The sequence below is a fragment of the Syngnathoides biaculeatus genome, chromosome 11 (genome assembly GCF_019802595.1).
Source record: "Syngnathoides biaculeatus isolate LvHL_M chromosome 11, ASM1980259v1, whole genome shotgun sequence".
Classification (NCBI taxonomy): Eukaryota; Metazoa; Chordata; class Actinopteri; order Syngnathiformes; family Syngnathidae; genus Syngnathoides; species Syngnathoides biaculeatus.
The window spans coordinates 3,063,855-3,076,400 of NC_084650.1; the positions used below are offsets into that span (position 1 = coordinate 3,063,855).

General features: G+C 41.5%; 1 protein-coding gene across 3 annotated transcripts in view; it reads right to left on the reverse strand.

Moving 5' to 3' along the window:
* The window catches only part of macrod1 (mono-ADP ribosylhydrolase 1), a 199,239-nt gene that overhangs the window by 51,507 nt on the left and 135,186 nt on the right, over window positions 1-12,546 (reverse strand). For all 3 annotated transcript variants that reach the window (XR_009797287.1, XM_061836128.1, XM_061836127.1), the window contains one exon: window positions 176-292. Coding sequence is in view for 2 of the 3 variants with exons in the window: in XM_061836128.1 (XP_061692112.1) it covers window positions 176-292 (117 nt within the window). In the remaining variant the exon portion in view is untranslated. The remainder of the gene's footprint in view (window positions 1-175; window positions 293-12,546) is intronic.

The window sequence follows — 12,546 nt, forward strand, 5'->3', positions numbered from 1 at the left end:
TTCCATATTTTTTATTTTATTCATAAAGCTCTGTGACCTTTACTTATCTGCAGAATTTCTGGCGCATGAAAGCCTTCCTGCATGTCTGTCACACTTGGCGAGACATTCCCACCGGGACGGGCTCACTCAGGAGCTTCCACCGAACACCTGGCTTTTACACAAAATTTGTACTCACATTTGGCGGGGAGGCCGTAGCCGCAGGTGACCTTTGCTTGTCCGGTCTGGCAGCCGTGGAGGGTGGCGCACTCTTTCTTTAAGAGGGGCCCTGCAGCACGGTGGATAGCTCCATCCACTGAAAGGGAGAGACGTGGGGAATCAGATATTTGGCCTAATTGCAAGAATCACCAGCAGCCGGTCACATGTTTGAAGTCCAAACTAAGAGTTTTAATCAAGTGAAGCAGGTGTCAGCAGGTTTTGCTCTGCATGGCTCAGGATAATGACAAATTTACCGCCTTTTACAGGTGTTAACCTTCACCCTTAATCCCCCTCTTTGCTTTTAAAGAGCAGAAGCATCTGGATCACTTGATGTCAGTGTGCTAAATGGATTTGGGGGCTACTGCCTTGGTTAATTGCGCAATTTAATGTGTTATTAAGGACTCAGCTGACTTTGACTTTTTGGTCAATTAGTCTCTGGTAATGACATTTTCATAAATCTACATAATATTCAGAAGTGTCTATCTTTGAACCGCACTCGGCCTAACGACCATTAATGTGTTCAAATAGAGAAATGATAGAAGAAAAAAAAAGGCACGGTGTATCTGTATCAAAATATTTTTATCCACTTAAATTGAGATTCTGTTTCATAAATGTAACATTTAATATCTAGCATTTTGGTCATTGGGATTTCTTCATTCAGTCCATTGTCTCGAATGAAACTATGTTGAAAAACAAAAGATTTATCACTACAGCAGACATCGTATGGTGTAATAACTGTGAGAAAAAATATTACATTTTCATATTATTACATTGTTTGTTGTAAGTACAGCTCTACAATGTAGTATTTGAAATGTCTGGGTAGATAACTTCTTTTGACTGAACACGTACAGTTATTACAATAGGAAATGTAATGAGAAAAACTACTGTGTATTTCTAAATCAAAATGCAGTACAGCAGGTAGAGTACTTATCCCTCAGAAAATGAGTATCAACCTCGATGCTCTTAGTGAAGAAGCAACTGATGTCAGCCCTGCTAGTTATCTGCCTGGGTGGTAAGTCTAAATGAATTATTTCACCAATTGTAGACACATTAGCGCTTATATTTGGTTGCAAACTTAGATACCTTGAAATAAATGTGCTAGTATATTGCAAGCATTGCCCCCTAACAGTCGTTCTTCAGAAGTAATTTGATTGGACTATCACCTCCTTGAGCAGTCATCTTAGTCCGCTTATGGTGGAGGGGTTTATGTGTCCCACTGATCCCAAGTTATCCGGGGGTTTTCTGCCCCTGGCAGGGTCACCCATGACAAACTGGTCTAAGGTCATCGACCAGACAAAGAACAACTCAAAGGTCTGGTGGATGGTCCTGGACCCATGAGGCCTGGCTGGGCACAGCCCGAATGGGTAACAACTTCCCATGGGGTCACCACTTATCCCCTGACCCTAAGGCAGAGAGCGGTTAACATCTCATCCAACGAGTTGAACCCACGCAGGTATGGGGGGAATATGCAAATGCAACACAGACAAACCCAGATTTAAACTTCGAGGCAGATTCCCTAACCGGTCATACACCGTGCCACGATATAGAAAAGTTTTTATTGTTGTGCATTGAAATGATAAAAGGATAACGGATACATATTATGACCCAAGATTGTGAAGACATTTAAAAACTAGTAAAAGACCCTTAAAAAACACACACAGGGGAGGAAGCCAATGGAGTTATCTTCAAAGCAACTGAGTTCTGGAGTAGTTGTAGATTAGAGATAGTGTTTTCTGGAAGCCCAGAGAGCAGACCAATGGAATATTGTAAACAGGAGAAGAAAGGATGCATCAGCACCTTTGCGTTAGACAGAGAGAAACGGGCAGACCCTGGCCATATTTTTAAGAGGGTAAAATCCTATCTTGCTTATGTTCTTGATGTGTGGAGCAAAATTAAGCTTTGTCAAAAATACCCCCCATGATCTTGAAATACTGTGATGGTTTAAAATGGTGGTTACCGAGTCGTGTGCCCGTGATGGTTTAGTTCTGTTTTTTTTCTCACTTACTTCCAGGACCAATAACTAACCATCCATCCATCCATCCATCCATCCATCTATTTTCTTAGCTGCTTATCCTCACAAGAGTCGAGGGGAGTGCTGAAGCCTACCCCAGCAGTCTTCAGGAGGCGGGGTACACCCTGAACAGGTTGCCGGCAAATTGCAGGGCACAGGAGACAGACAACAGCCGCACTCACAATCACACCTCGGGCCAATTTAGAGTCTCCAATGAATGCATGATTTTGGGATGTGGGAGGAAACCGGAGTGCGCTGAGAAAACCCACGCAGGCACGTGGAGAACATGCAAACTCCACACAGGCGAAGCCGGGATTTGAACTGTGAGGCCAACGATCGAAACCGATGCTCCACTGTTCCACCCATCTTCCATCAATTAGAATCAATTTATTGTGGAAGGAAATGCACAATATTCCATCCATCCTTCTATTTTCTATACCAGTTATCCTCATAAGGGTTGTGGGCATTCTACAGCCTATCGCAGGATAGACCCTGAAATGATCGCCAGCCTATCGCAGGGCACATAGAAACAAAGAACCATTCACAACACATTCCTACTTCTGGACAATTTTGACGCTTTATTTGGCCAACAATGGATGTTTTGGGGATGTGTGAGGATACCAGAGTATCCGGGGAAAACCCACACAGGCACCAAGAGAATATTCAAACCCCCAAAGGCAAGGCCAGACGGAATTGAAGTTCTCCACAGTCCTCACAACTGTCAGCCAGACATCGTAACCTCATGAACTGTGTTGCCCTGGAACCAAAATTTTCAGAAAAAAAAATCCAAGTTTGGTGTTACAACCTGGTGTTGCCTTTTCTTTGTCTGTTTTGGTCTCAACAATGTGTTAAGAGAATATTATACAGAGGACGTTGGTGAAGTAAGCAGGCTAGCGTTCATCGTCACACAACAGAGTTACTTCAGTCACTCACATTTGACGAGGTTGTTCGCGCCCGTGCGCTATCGCATTCGCAAATCTGCACAGTCGAGCACAAAAAAAATCATGTGCGTAAAATTTATGAGTACAAAAAATATGTACTCAAAGACGTTGCTTACTTTGTGTAGTCTTGACATTAATTTACGTGTTTATTTCATAAATGTTAACAAAACAAGCCTGCTCCTAAACATTAAGTATTCACCCAGAAAAAGGAAATGTAAGTTAACCGTACTAAGCATGTACAGAAGTGATGCCAAAAGCATATGTTCCGAGTTGCTTCACGTACTGTGAGCTAATTTACGTCGAAAGTCATCAACATCATGAGCCATGTCAAAGGAAATTCAGTTACACCACGGGTGCTCAATGCGTCGATTGCGAGGCAGATTTGGTTGTGTGACGGCGTGACAAAAAAAAAAAGACGTTTGAGAATCATCCACCTCGTCGCTTGATTCAGGTGTGGCCAGTACGTCGAGCGCACGCACATAATGGCGCGTTGTAGCAAGCCGGCCTCCTATGTAAAGCAGTCTTGGCGACGTGCGCGTGTACCCCCCGCCCTGCCGGTCGATCGCGAGAGGCTGGCTGCTTGAAAAGTAGATCTTGGGGGGAATCTGGCCACCCCTGAGTTACACTAAAAACATTTCTGGGATATAACACAGGTAATGTTTCAGTATCTAACTATAATACATATGACATTGTGATTTACTTTGACTTGATCTAAGTTTTAATGTTAAACTAGTCTGTCCATATATCTAAATGCGAACGGTCATTTTCTCCTGTGGTAGCGCATTATCTTGAAGTTGAAAACTTTTCCCCTCTACATGCTTTACAAAGATATAGATCATCTACTGATAGCTTTCATCAATGGATTGACAATAGATAGCGGCGTAAATTCCGTGAGATTATAACATTATGATGAAAAAAAATGATTTGATTATATGAATATTTAGTTTTGAAATTGAATGTCTATTGACATCTTTAAAAATGTCTGTCTCAGTCTGTGCAGTGTCAATAAATTATGATTATGGTATTAGGTAACAACTACATACTCGGGTATAACAACTCAGTAAGTTATTTTGAGGTCTTGAGATTCCATCCCTAATCACACCTGCAACTTTATATCTGCGGGCATGATGTACATTTTCCAAATGTGAGTGACTGGTTACTTGCTATCAAAGTTGGTGGTTAATTTTCCATCTAAGGAAAAAATTAAAACAGAGATGGAGTTGCATCTGTTGATGTAAATCGCCTTTGCATTATGTTGTCATTATTCGGTATTAAAGTAAATTACTTTTTGTGTGTGTGTGTGTGTCACTACATTAACAGTGACTAGCTTGTTTCTTGTAGTTTATGAAGGCTTTATGATAGTGACACTTTGGCCCTGGAATGGATTACTTCCACTGACTGGATATCGTCTCTTATGGGAAATGAGGGGTGTACGCTCACACTCGATTTCAACAGTTTGAGAACGAACGCACATGGCTTTTTTGTCTAGGTACAAACGACCCCATAATCATCGCTATGGGGCACATTGATTGAGGTATCCTTGGGGGTATAAACTGACTCCTACTGCCTACTATTTCCAACAGTGTGACAGTATATATTATGTACAATACAGTGAAAAAAAATTACCCCTTTTCTTGAATTCCTGTTCTTATTTTACTCATATTTAACATGATTGGACAAATGTAAAAATCAGATAACGATGACTCAAGCAAACATATAATGAAGTTTTGAAGTGGTGATTTTATTTCCTAAAAAAATAATTGAAAGGTACTTTCTAACTAAATCACAACAAAATTGAGACAATTGTTTTTGGCACAAAATAAAAGAGAATTGTTAGTAAACACCTGGACTCTCTATCTTTAAAAACCAAAGACCAAGTCCGAAAGATCGGTGTTCTGATTGATTCCGACTTGACTTTCAACAATCATATCAAATCAATCACAAAAACTGCCTTCTACCATCTAAAAAACATATCTAGAGTGAAGTCTTGTATGTGTTAAGAAGACCAGGAAAAGCTCATCCATGCTTTTATCTCAAGTAGACTTGACTACTGTAATGGTCTTCTGACTGGACTCCCAAAAAAGTGTATTAAACAGCTGCAGCTCATTCAGAATGCTGCAGCTCGAATTCTGACCAAAACAAAGCGGTCAGAGCATATAACTCCAATCCTAAAGTCCTTGCACTGGCTTCCAGTCAGCTTTAGAATAGATTTTAATTTATTCAGTTATGCTACTGGTCCATAAATCACTAAATGACTTAGGTCCTGAATATATGAAAGAAATCCTTACTATGAGATCGACGACTCAGGTCAAATAGTGGAGCGGACAGTCCAAAGCAAACATGGTGAAGCAACATTTAGCTATTATGCTGCACACAAATGGAATAAGTTGCCAACAGAGGTGAGGTCAGCCCCAAGTGTGAATGTTTTTAAATACAGGTTGAAAACTCTGCTTTTTTCTCTGTTTTTTTTAGAATATATTTACTTTTTGATCATATTACTTGCACTGTATGTGGTTTTAATTGTCTTTTTTTAATATTGTTTGGCATTTTTTTTGTTTTTATGCCATTTTAAATGTTTTAGCTCTTTGTTTTCAAATGTCTTTAATCATGTAAAGCCCATTGAGTTACCTCGTGAATGAAATGCGCTATACAAATAAATTTCCTTTGCTTTGCTTTCTCAGGACAACTGAATACAACTGGACTTTTCTGGTTGCCAAATTCAAAGCTATTTAAAGCTACCTGACCCTGTGTGATTAAGGAATGGCCGCCTCAACCCAATAAGTTAATTTTCTTTATTATAAATCCATTCAGAAATCTTCATCTTGAAGTCACAAACTGATGGCCGAATATTCTCCTTCAGGATTCGTCAAACAGGTTCTACAGTAACACTCATAATGCTCTCTTTTTTGTTTCATACAGGTAATGTCTTGTTTATTTTTGCTGTATAGATTTTTCTGTTGCTCCCCTTGTCATGGGCATGGCCACTGCCGCTAGGGGCATGGCTGGGCCACTGCTCTGGGCGGCACCACCTCTGACAGCTGTCACACAGCTGCGGTTCATTTGACTGACATTACACCAGGCATTTAAGTTGGAGTTTTGTCACCGGCCTTTGCCAATTCGTTGTGTTGCATTTACTTCATGTTTGATTCTCCGCTATTGTAAATAAGCTAGAGCTAGAACTATCCTTGTCGCAACGAGTCTGTGCCTTTTTAGTTTGACCACGTCTTGTCATGTTTCTTAGTTTGCCTCATAGTCATCGGACCTCGTTTCATGTTTTTGGACCTTGCTTCTCGCCTCGCGTTTTTGTACCTCTGCCTTGTTTTGGACTGCCTTTTTGGTATCCATCTGTTTTGGAATGAAGCCACTCTGAACATTATGCCGTTGCCTGTGAGTCCTGCATTTAGGTCCGCCCCTGTGCTGCAGGAGCATGACAGAATGAACTGGCCAGTACAGGACCCACCAGGGAAGATGCGGAGCCGCTGGCCATGCCATCTGCCTGAGGACCAAGCATCTCCTATTCGGGGGGGGGCGCTCCGTTATGTTGTCCTCTCCTACTGCGTCATTTGCACCACCCGGGTGGCCTGATTATTTTCCGACCACTACCCACCAGAGGAGACGCCCGAGTAGGATGCCACTTTGTACTTCCCGCTACTCTGCTACAAAGCCACAGCCGACACACGCTTCGCCGGTGAACAAGCCACAGCAGACTTTCGCTTCCGCTCCAGCGGCAACCAAGCCACAACCGACGTCCATCCAGGTCTTGCCAGCGATCGAGCCTCAGCTGACCCCAGACAACCAAGCCACAAAAGACTATCGCCCGCTCCACGCCGACAACCAAGCCACAGCGGCATCACGCTTCCACTCAAGTGAAGGCCAAGTCATAGCCAACGTCCATCAGCATCTTGCCAATGGCCAAGCCTCACCAGACTTCCACCGATGCTTCGCTGATGACCGAGGCGGCGGACTCTATGCCAACGATCTACATAAGTGCAGATCTCCTGGACGGGATTCAGCTGAGATTAAAGAATCTTGGGGACCCTGGTGTTTGGCGTCCTGGCTGACCTCCTGACCTGCTTGGCCGGATGCCTTGCTTTGGCCTGCTGGGGTAGGGGTGTGGGGGGGATTGTGCCCTTCCACCTTTCCACCCTCCCCTGGTCCTGTTTTTGTTTTGTTTTTCTTGTTCTGTCGCGCCGTGAGGGGTGTGGCTGGGCCACTGCTCTGGGCTGCACTACCTCTGACAGTTGTCACACAGCTGCCATTCATTTGACTGTAATTAGATCAGGCATTTAAATTGGAGTTTTGTCACTGACATTTGCCAATTCGTTGAGTTGCATTTACTGCATGTCGGATTCTCCACTATTGTAAGTCTAGGGTAGAGGTATCCTTGTCACAGCGAGTCTGTGCCTTTTAATTTGACCACGTCTTTTCATGTTTCTTAGTTTGCCTCATAGTCATCGGACCTCGTTTCATGTTTTTTGGACCTTGCTTCTTGCCTCACGTTTTTGTACCTCTGCCTTGTTGTGGACCGGCGTTTTGGTGTCTACCTGTTTTGGAATAAAGCCACTCTGAACATTATGACATTGCCTGGGAGTCCTGAAATTGAGTTTGGCCCCGTGCATGACAATCTTCTCATACCTCATTCTTTCTGACTGCAATTTTCAACAAATGTCCATAATAACGAAAAGAAGTACACTGGCAGTGTATTAAAAAAAAAAAAACCTCTACTATGGCATAGAAAAATATTTCCAGCATAAAACTTCTGTAAATTCTCCATTTTATATGACATAGGTGGTGACAGGACATGTAAAAAAAAATAATAATAAAAAAAAAAAATAAATGTAAAAAATGGGTGTATTACTTTTTGTTGTGAGTTCAGTTATACAGTAAAGTCCAACCGTGGTGTCAATAAACAACTTAAAGCTAGCTCATGGAGGGCAGAATAACATAAGTCAAATGCTTGCTGTAAGCTACATAGGTGCATTCAGAGTGCTTTTAGAATGCAGAAACTTGCAAACACACCATGCCGTTCAGCACATAAATGATCGTGAAAATCCAAAAATTTAAATTGGGATTAAATTTCGATTAACCTTACTTGCAAATATACCATTCCATTTGCTAGTTGTTGATCTGGAGTACAGTAAGATATGCTAAAAATGGGTTCAATAATGGTTTTTAGCAGAGATTGGGGTGGGGATTCGAATCAAGTGACTTACTTGAGTGGACTTGAGTTGCCAGTTCGCTTGCCAAATACTGTACTTCAGGAAGACGCTACTTGAGTTTAGAATTGGTAGCCAAGAAACTTGACTTAACATTGAATTGGACTACATGACATGACAATTCATCTTGTTTAGAGTGGGAATCTGGATTTTTTTTATTAATTTATTTTGATGTAAGAATGTTTTTTTTTTTGGTTGTAGATGTCATTCTACCTGGTGACCAAGTCTCTGTCGTTGGGCACTTGCCTGTGTGACTTAAACAACAGTATGAGGAACGATGGAAAGAACTCCAAAGATGTTGATTCAAGCATCCCGTTTTTTCAAAGAGGTTTGCATAAAGAGGATGCCGACCTGCATGTCTTGCAACTCGCGGATTGAAGACACAACAATAATGACCTCGAATTTACTTCGTCACCACAAACCTCACTAAGACAGCTAAGCTAATTTAACATTTTACCCAGAATTAGGGAGAGTTTATGATACTTGTCTGAAACTTGGATTTCGATTCATAGGCAACCAAAAGTCTCCTTTTGTCACCTTCTCTAGAGCATGTATCAGCACAGAAAATACAATGCCAAGTGCAGAATGCAGAGGAAGTGAAGCGGCATTGCTAGCATTGTGGAGACAAAAAAAAATGTTCCAGAGACATCTGCGGGCATAACAAAAAAGTCGGCACTAAAAGATGCCAGCTGTGTTATCTTTAGGTCTGCTGTCTGGGATCACTTTGCACTACGATGACGGCAATAAGAATGTTGACAAAAATCTGTTCCACTTGCTATGTACAGTACAAATTGTAATTACATGTGAATATAATTTGGTACTACTGCATGTCATTATTGAAGCGTCACCATGAAAATTTCATTTGCTGTCAGGTCTGTGATAAATGCTGTCCACACTCTTTTTAAATTTGAGACCAGAGCATAGGAAACATAACCTTTCATCTAAAGGCAATTGACTATTGTCCAGAGTCGATGCGTCTAAACGCAGTACAGTAATAAACCCGACTGAGTGATTTAATTAAAGAAGAGGAAACGGCAAGATTTTGTTCAAATTATTATTATTATTTTTTTAGAAAGGCAACATTTCTGTCATCCATTATCCCATTAAGTGTAAATCTAATTACATTTGACCAACAGATAACAGTCTTGGCTTTTGCTTAGTTTTGTTCTCTGAAGAGCTGTAGAAGTTGTAAGGCTTTCCCCACTAAGTACACAGCGGTTTCTTCAGAAATAAAGTTCAGTTAAATTGAGTTTGAAATGCAACCTTGAATCAATTCAGTGCACTAAATTCTAATCAAAATCTCAAGGTGTTAATACATTTCTTTAGTTATGATTTATTTTTAAAAAGTGAAAAAACATTTAATTACCACTAAATATATATCACAACTACAGCAATATTTTATGACTTGACTTGCTTCAACCAAGTAATGGCTCGAGGGAACCTGCTTGAAATTTAGTGGCGACCAAACTTGCTTGTTTTTTGAGACTTGCACATACTGGATGTAACCTACTCCCAGTTCTGCTTTGGAGAATCCAAACAACGTTTTCTCAAAGTACTTCTCCTGGTAGTCTTACTTAAAAAGAAAAGGAAATTTTCTGAGCAAAACCACAATTGGAAAAGGTCTTAAATGTTGTGTGTTCAAAGTCGTACTGCCTTTGATACATGCATCGTTATTCACACATTTTTGGTGCAGATTTTACGAAATTAGCATGATGATAGTGTTAAAGCAGCCTGTTTGTTGCCTCGGTGGCTATGATGCATGCAAATGAAGATCACGAACTAGTTGACAATCAGCCATAATTGGCTTAACCTAATTCCACAAAAGCACATCAACACATTATCATGAATTAGTCATGAATTCAGGTTACAATTCACAAAAGTCACTAAGACCCATTTCCATATTTAAAAAAATAAAAGAGAATTAATTATTTTTGCCTCCATTACCATACAAAATATCACCTCCACAATTTGTACAGATGATGCGTGGTTCTGCAGGGACAAAGAGATGTGATGGCAATATTAGGAGTAAACAATGCACCGATGGAGAGGTGCACACAAAAGACAGGAGGGACTGAGGGGCATGGTTGGACAGAGACAAAAGGCTTTGGAAGGGGATGAAATGCAGGTGTACAAAAATAAACAAAGCATGAGATGAATGTTTATTCGTATTGGGAGAGAATGGAAGTGATGTGTTCAAAGACGGGGAGACATAGGGGGTTTTGGGGTGTCTATGCCAGGAAGACCAGTGACCAGTTATGTGTAATCATGTCTCGCTGGTTTAGTATTGACTGAAGGGGGCAGCGGAGAAGTCGAAGAAACAGGGGACAGAGAGGTGATAAATGGCAATATGCTTAGCTGGCACGAACCTGCAAGCCATCCAGGGAGGACATACAAACCACACACAAGTAGAACCGGCTGCAGTGTTACACGCAAGGATGAGTATTACCCTCTTGCACACACTCCAACACACAGGTAGATTGACATTAGAGTAAAGCCAATCCTGAGGTTTGTCCTGTGGAATACTAATAGGGCTGCCCTTGCCAGTTGACCTCTCATAGGCCAAACGCCGTGTCCGTCAAACTAATGGGGCGGAACGCTGGCATATTGCTTTCCCACAATCCCTCAGCGGAGCCAGGACACTCATTTACCTCAGTCAGCTTGTTGCCAAGGCAACATTTCAGATGGGTTTGGTGGTGGAAACAAACGTGCACGCAGGTGCGAGTATACACACACATAAACATACGCACACATGAGCTCTCTCTCTCACACACACAAATGGAACATATTAAATTTGCACACTACACACACTGTGCTACAGAGCTATGTCATGGGTAAATTTATGTATGTGGGCGAGACACTAACAAGCACTGCTCCTACGCTCCTTCTCTCATTTCTGTACCCCGAAAACCAATCTTACACTCTGCCTTCATTCACAATACATGTTCTCTGGTTCATTTTTCAGAAGGCCAAGCTGACAAGCCTATCCACTCTTGGCTCCCCCCCCCCCAGTCAAGTACAAAACATGACGCACAAAGTTGCAATACAGCTGAAGCGCAACCAGCACAATGTATCAAACCTTTGATTACAAATGTCACCGAGTAGAAATTCATTTTAGCTCTTTCAGAGTAGATATTTTTCCCCTCACTATATTAAAATACTTATAATGCTAGAGAACTTTACCAATCCAGCAAGTTGATGCCAAAATATATTTAAAATAAAAAATCATCCAGTAACTAGGGTGGCACAGTGGAGCAAATGGTTAGACCGTTAGCCTCCCAGTTCTGAGGACCGGGGTTCAAATCCAGGCCCCTACCTGTGTGGAGTTTGCATGTTCTGCCTGCCCACATGCCTGCGTGGGTTTTCATCGGGGACTCCGATTTCCTCCCACATGTCAAAAAAACATGCATTAATTGGTGACTCTAAATTGCCCTTTAATGTAGTTGTGAGAGTGACTGTTATCTGTCTCCTTGTGCCCTGCAATTGGCTGGCAACCAGTTAAGGGTGTACCCTGCCTCCTGCCCAAAAATAGCTGAGACAGGCTCTAGCACTCCTCGTCAGAAAATGAAAGAAAAATGAATCCAGTAATGAGTGTGCTATTAAATAGTTCACTTCCTCATTGCGCTGCCCCCTGTAGAGACAAAGTAGGCTCTGACACAGAAAAGAAATTGCATAAATAAGTTATGGGTATCTCTGTTTGATTAGCAAGTTATTACTGATATACTGTACAGCAGGTCACAAAAGGAGCAAGAGATAGGCGGTGCATTGAATAGGTGATTTACTGTGAAAATGATTACAGATATATTTTTGTAGTAAACCTCAAAGATGAGGCTCTGGATTATTTCCCAATTGCAATAAAACCAGCAAATGCTTTCTGCATGTTAAATGAGTCACAAGAACATTTTCAACTAGGAAATGCAGGAAAATGCCTGGGGCAATGTGATAGAGGAATGACATTTCCATGCTTCATGCTTCAAACTTGTGATGGCTGGTTGCTTACATGGTTTGTTGGAGAAGAGTAGGTAACCAAAACATCCACAAGCGCTCATCTCCATTAGTACCCATGAGCTCTAAATGTGACTAATTGTGACATTCTTTTGCTGTCCGAACACGTGGGTTCTTGAAAATCTGGTTATTATTGACTAATCCAGCTGAGAGTCATGGACTTGGAGAAAGTAAAACTTTC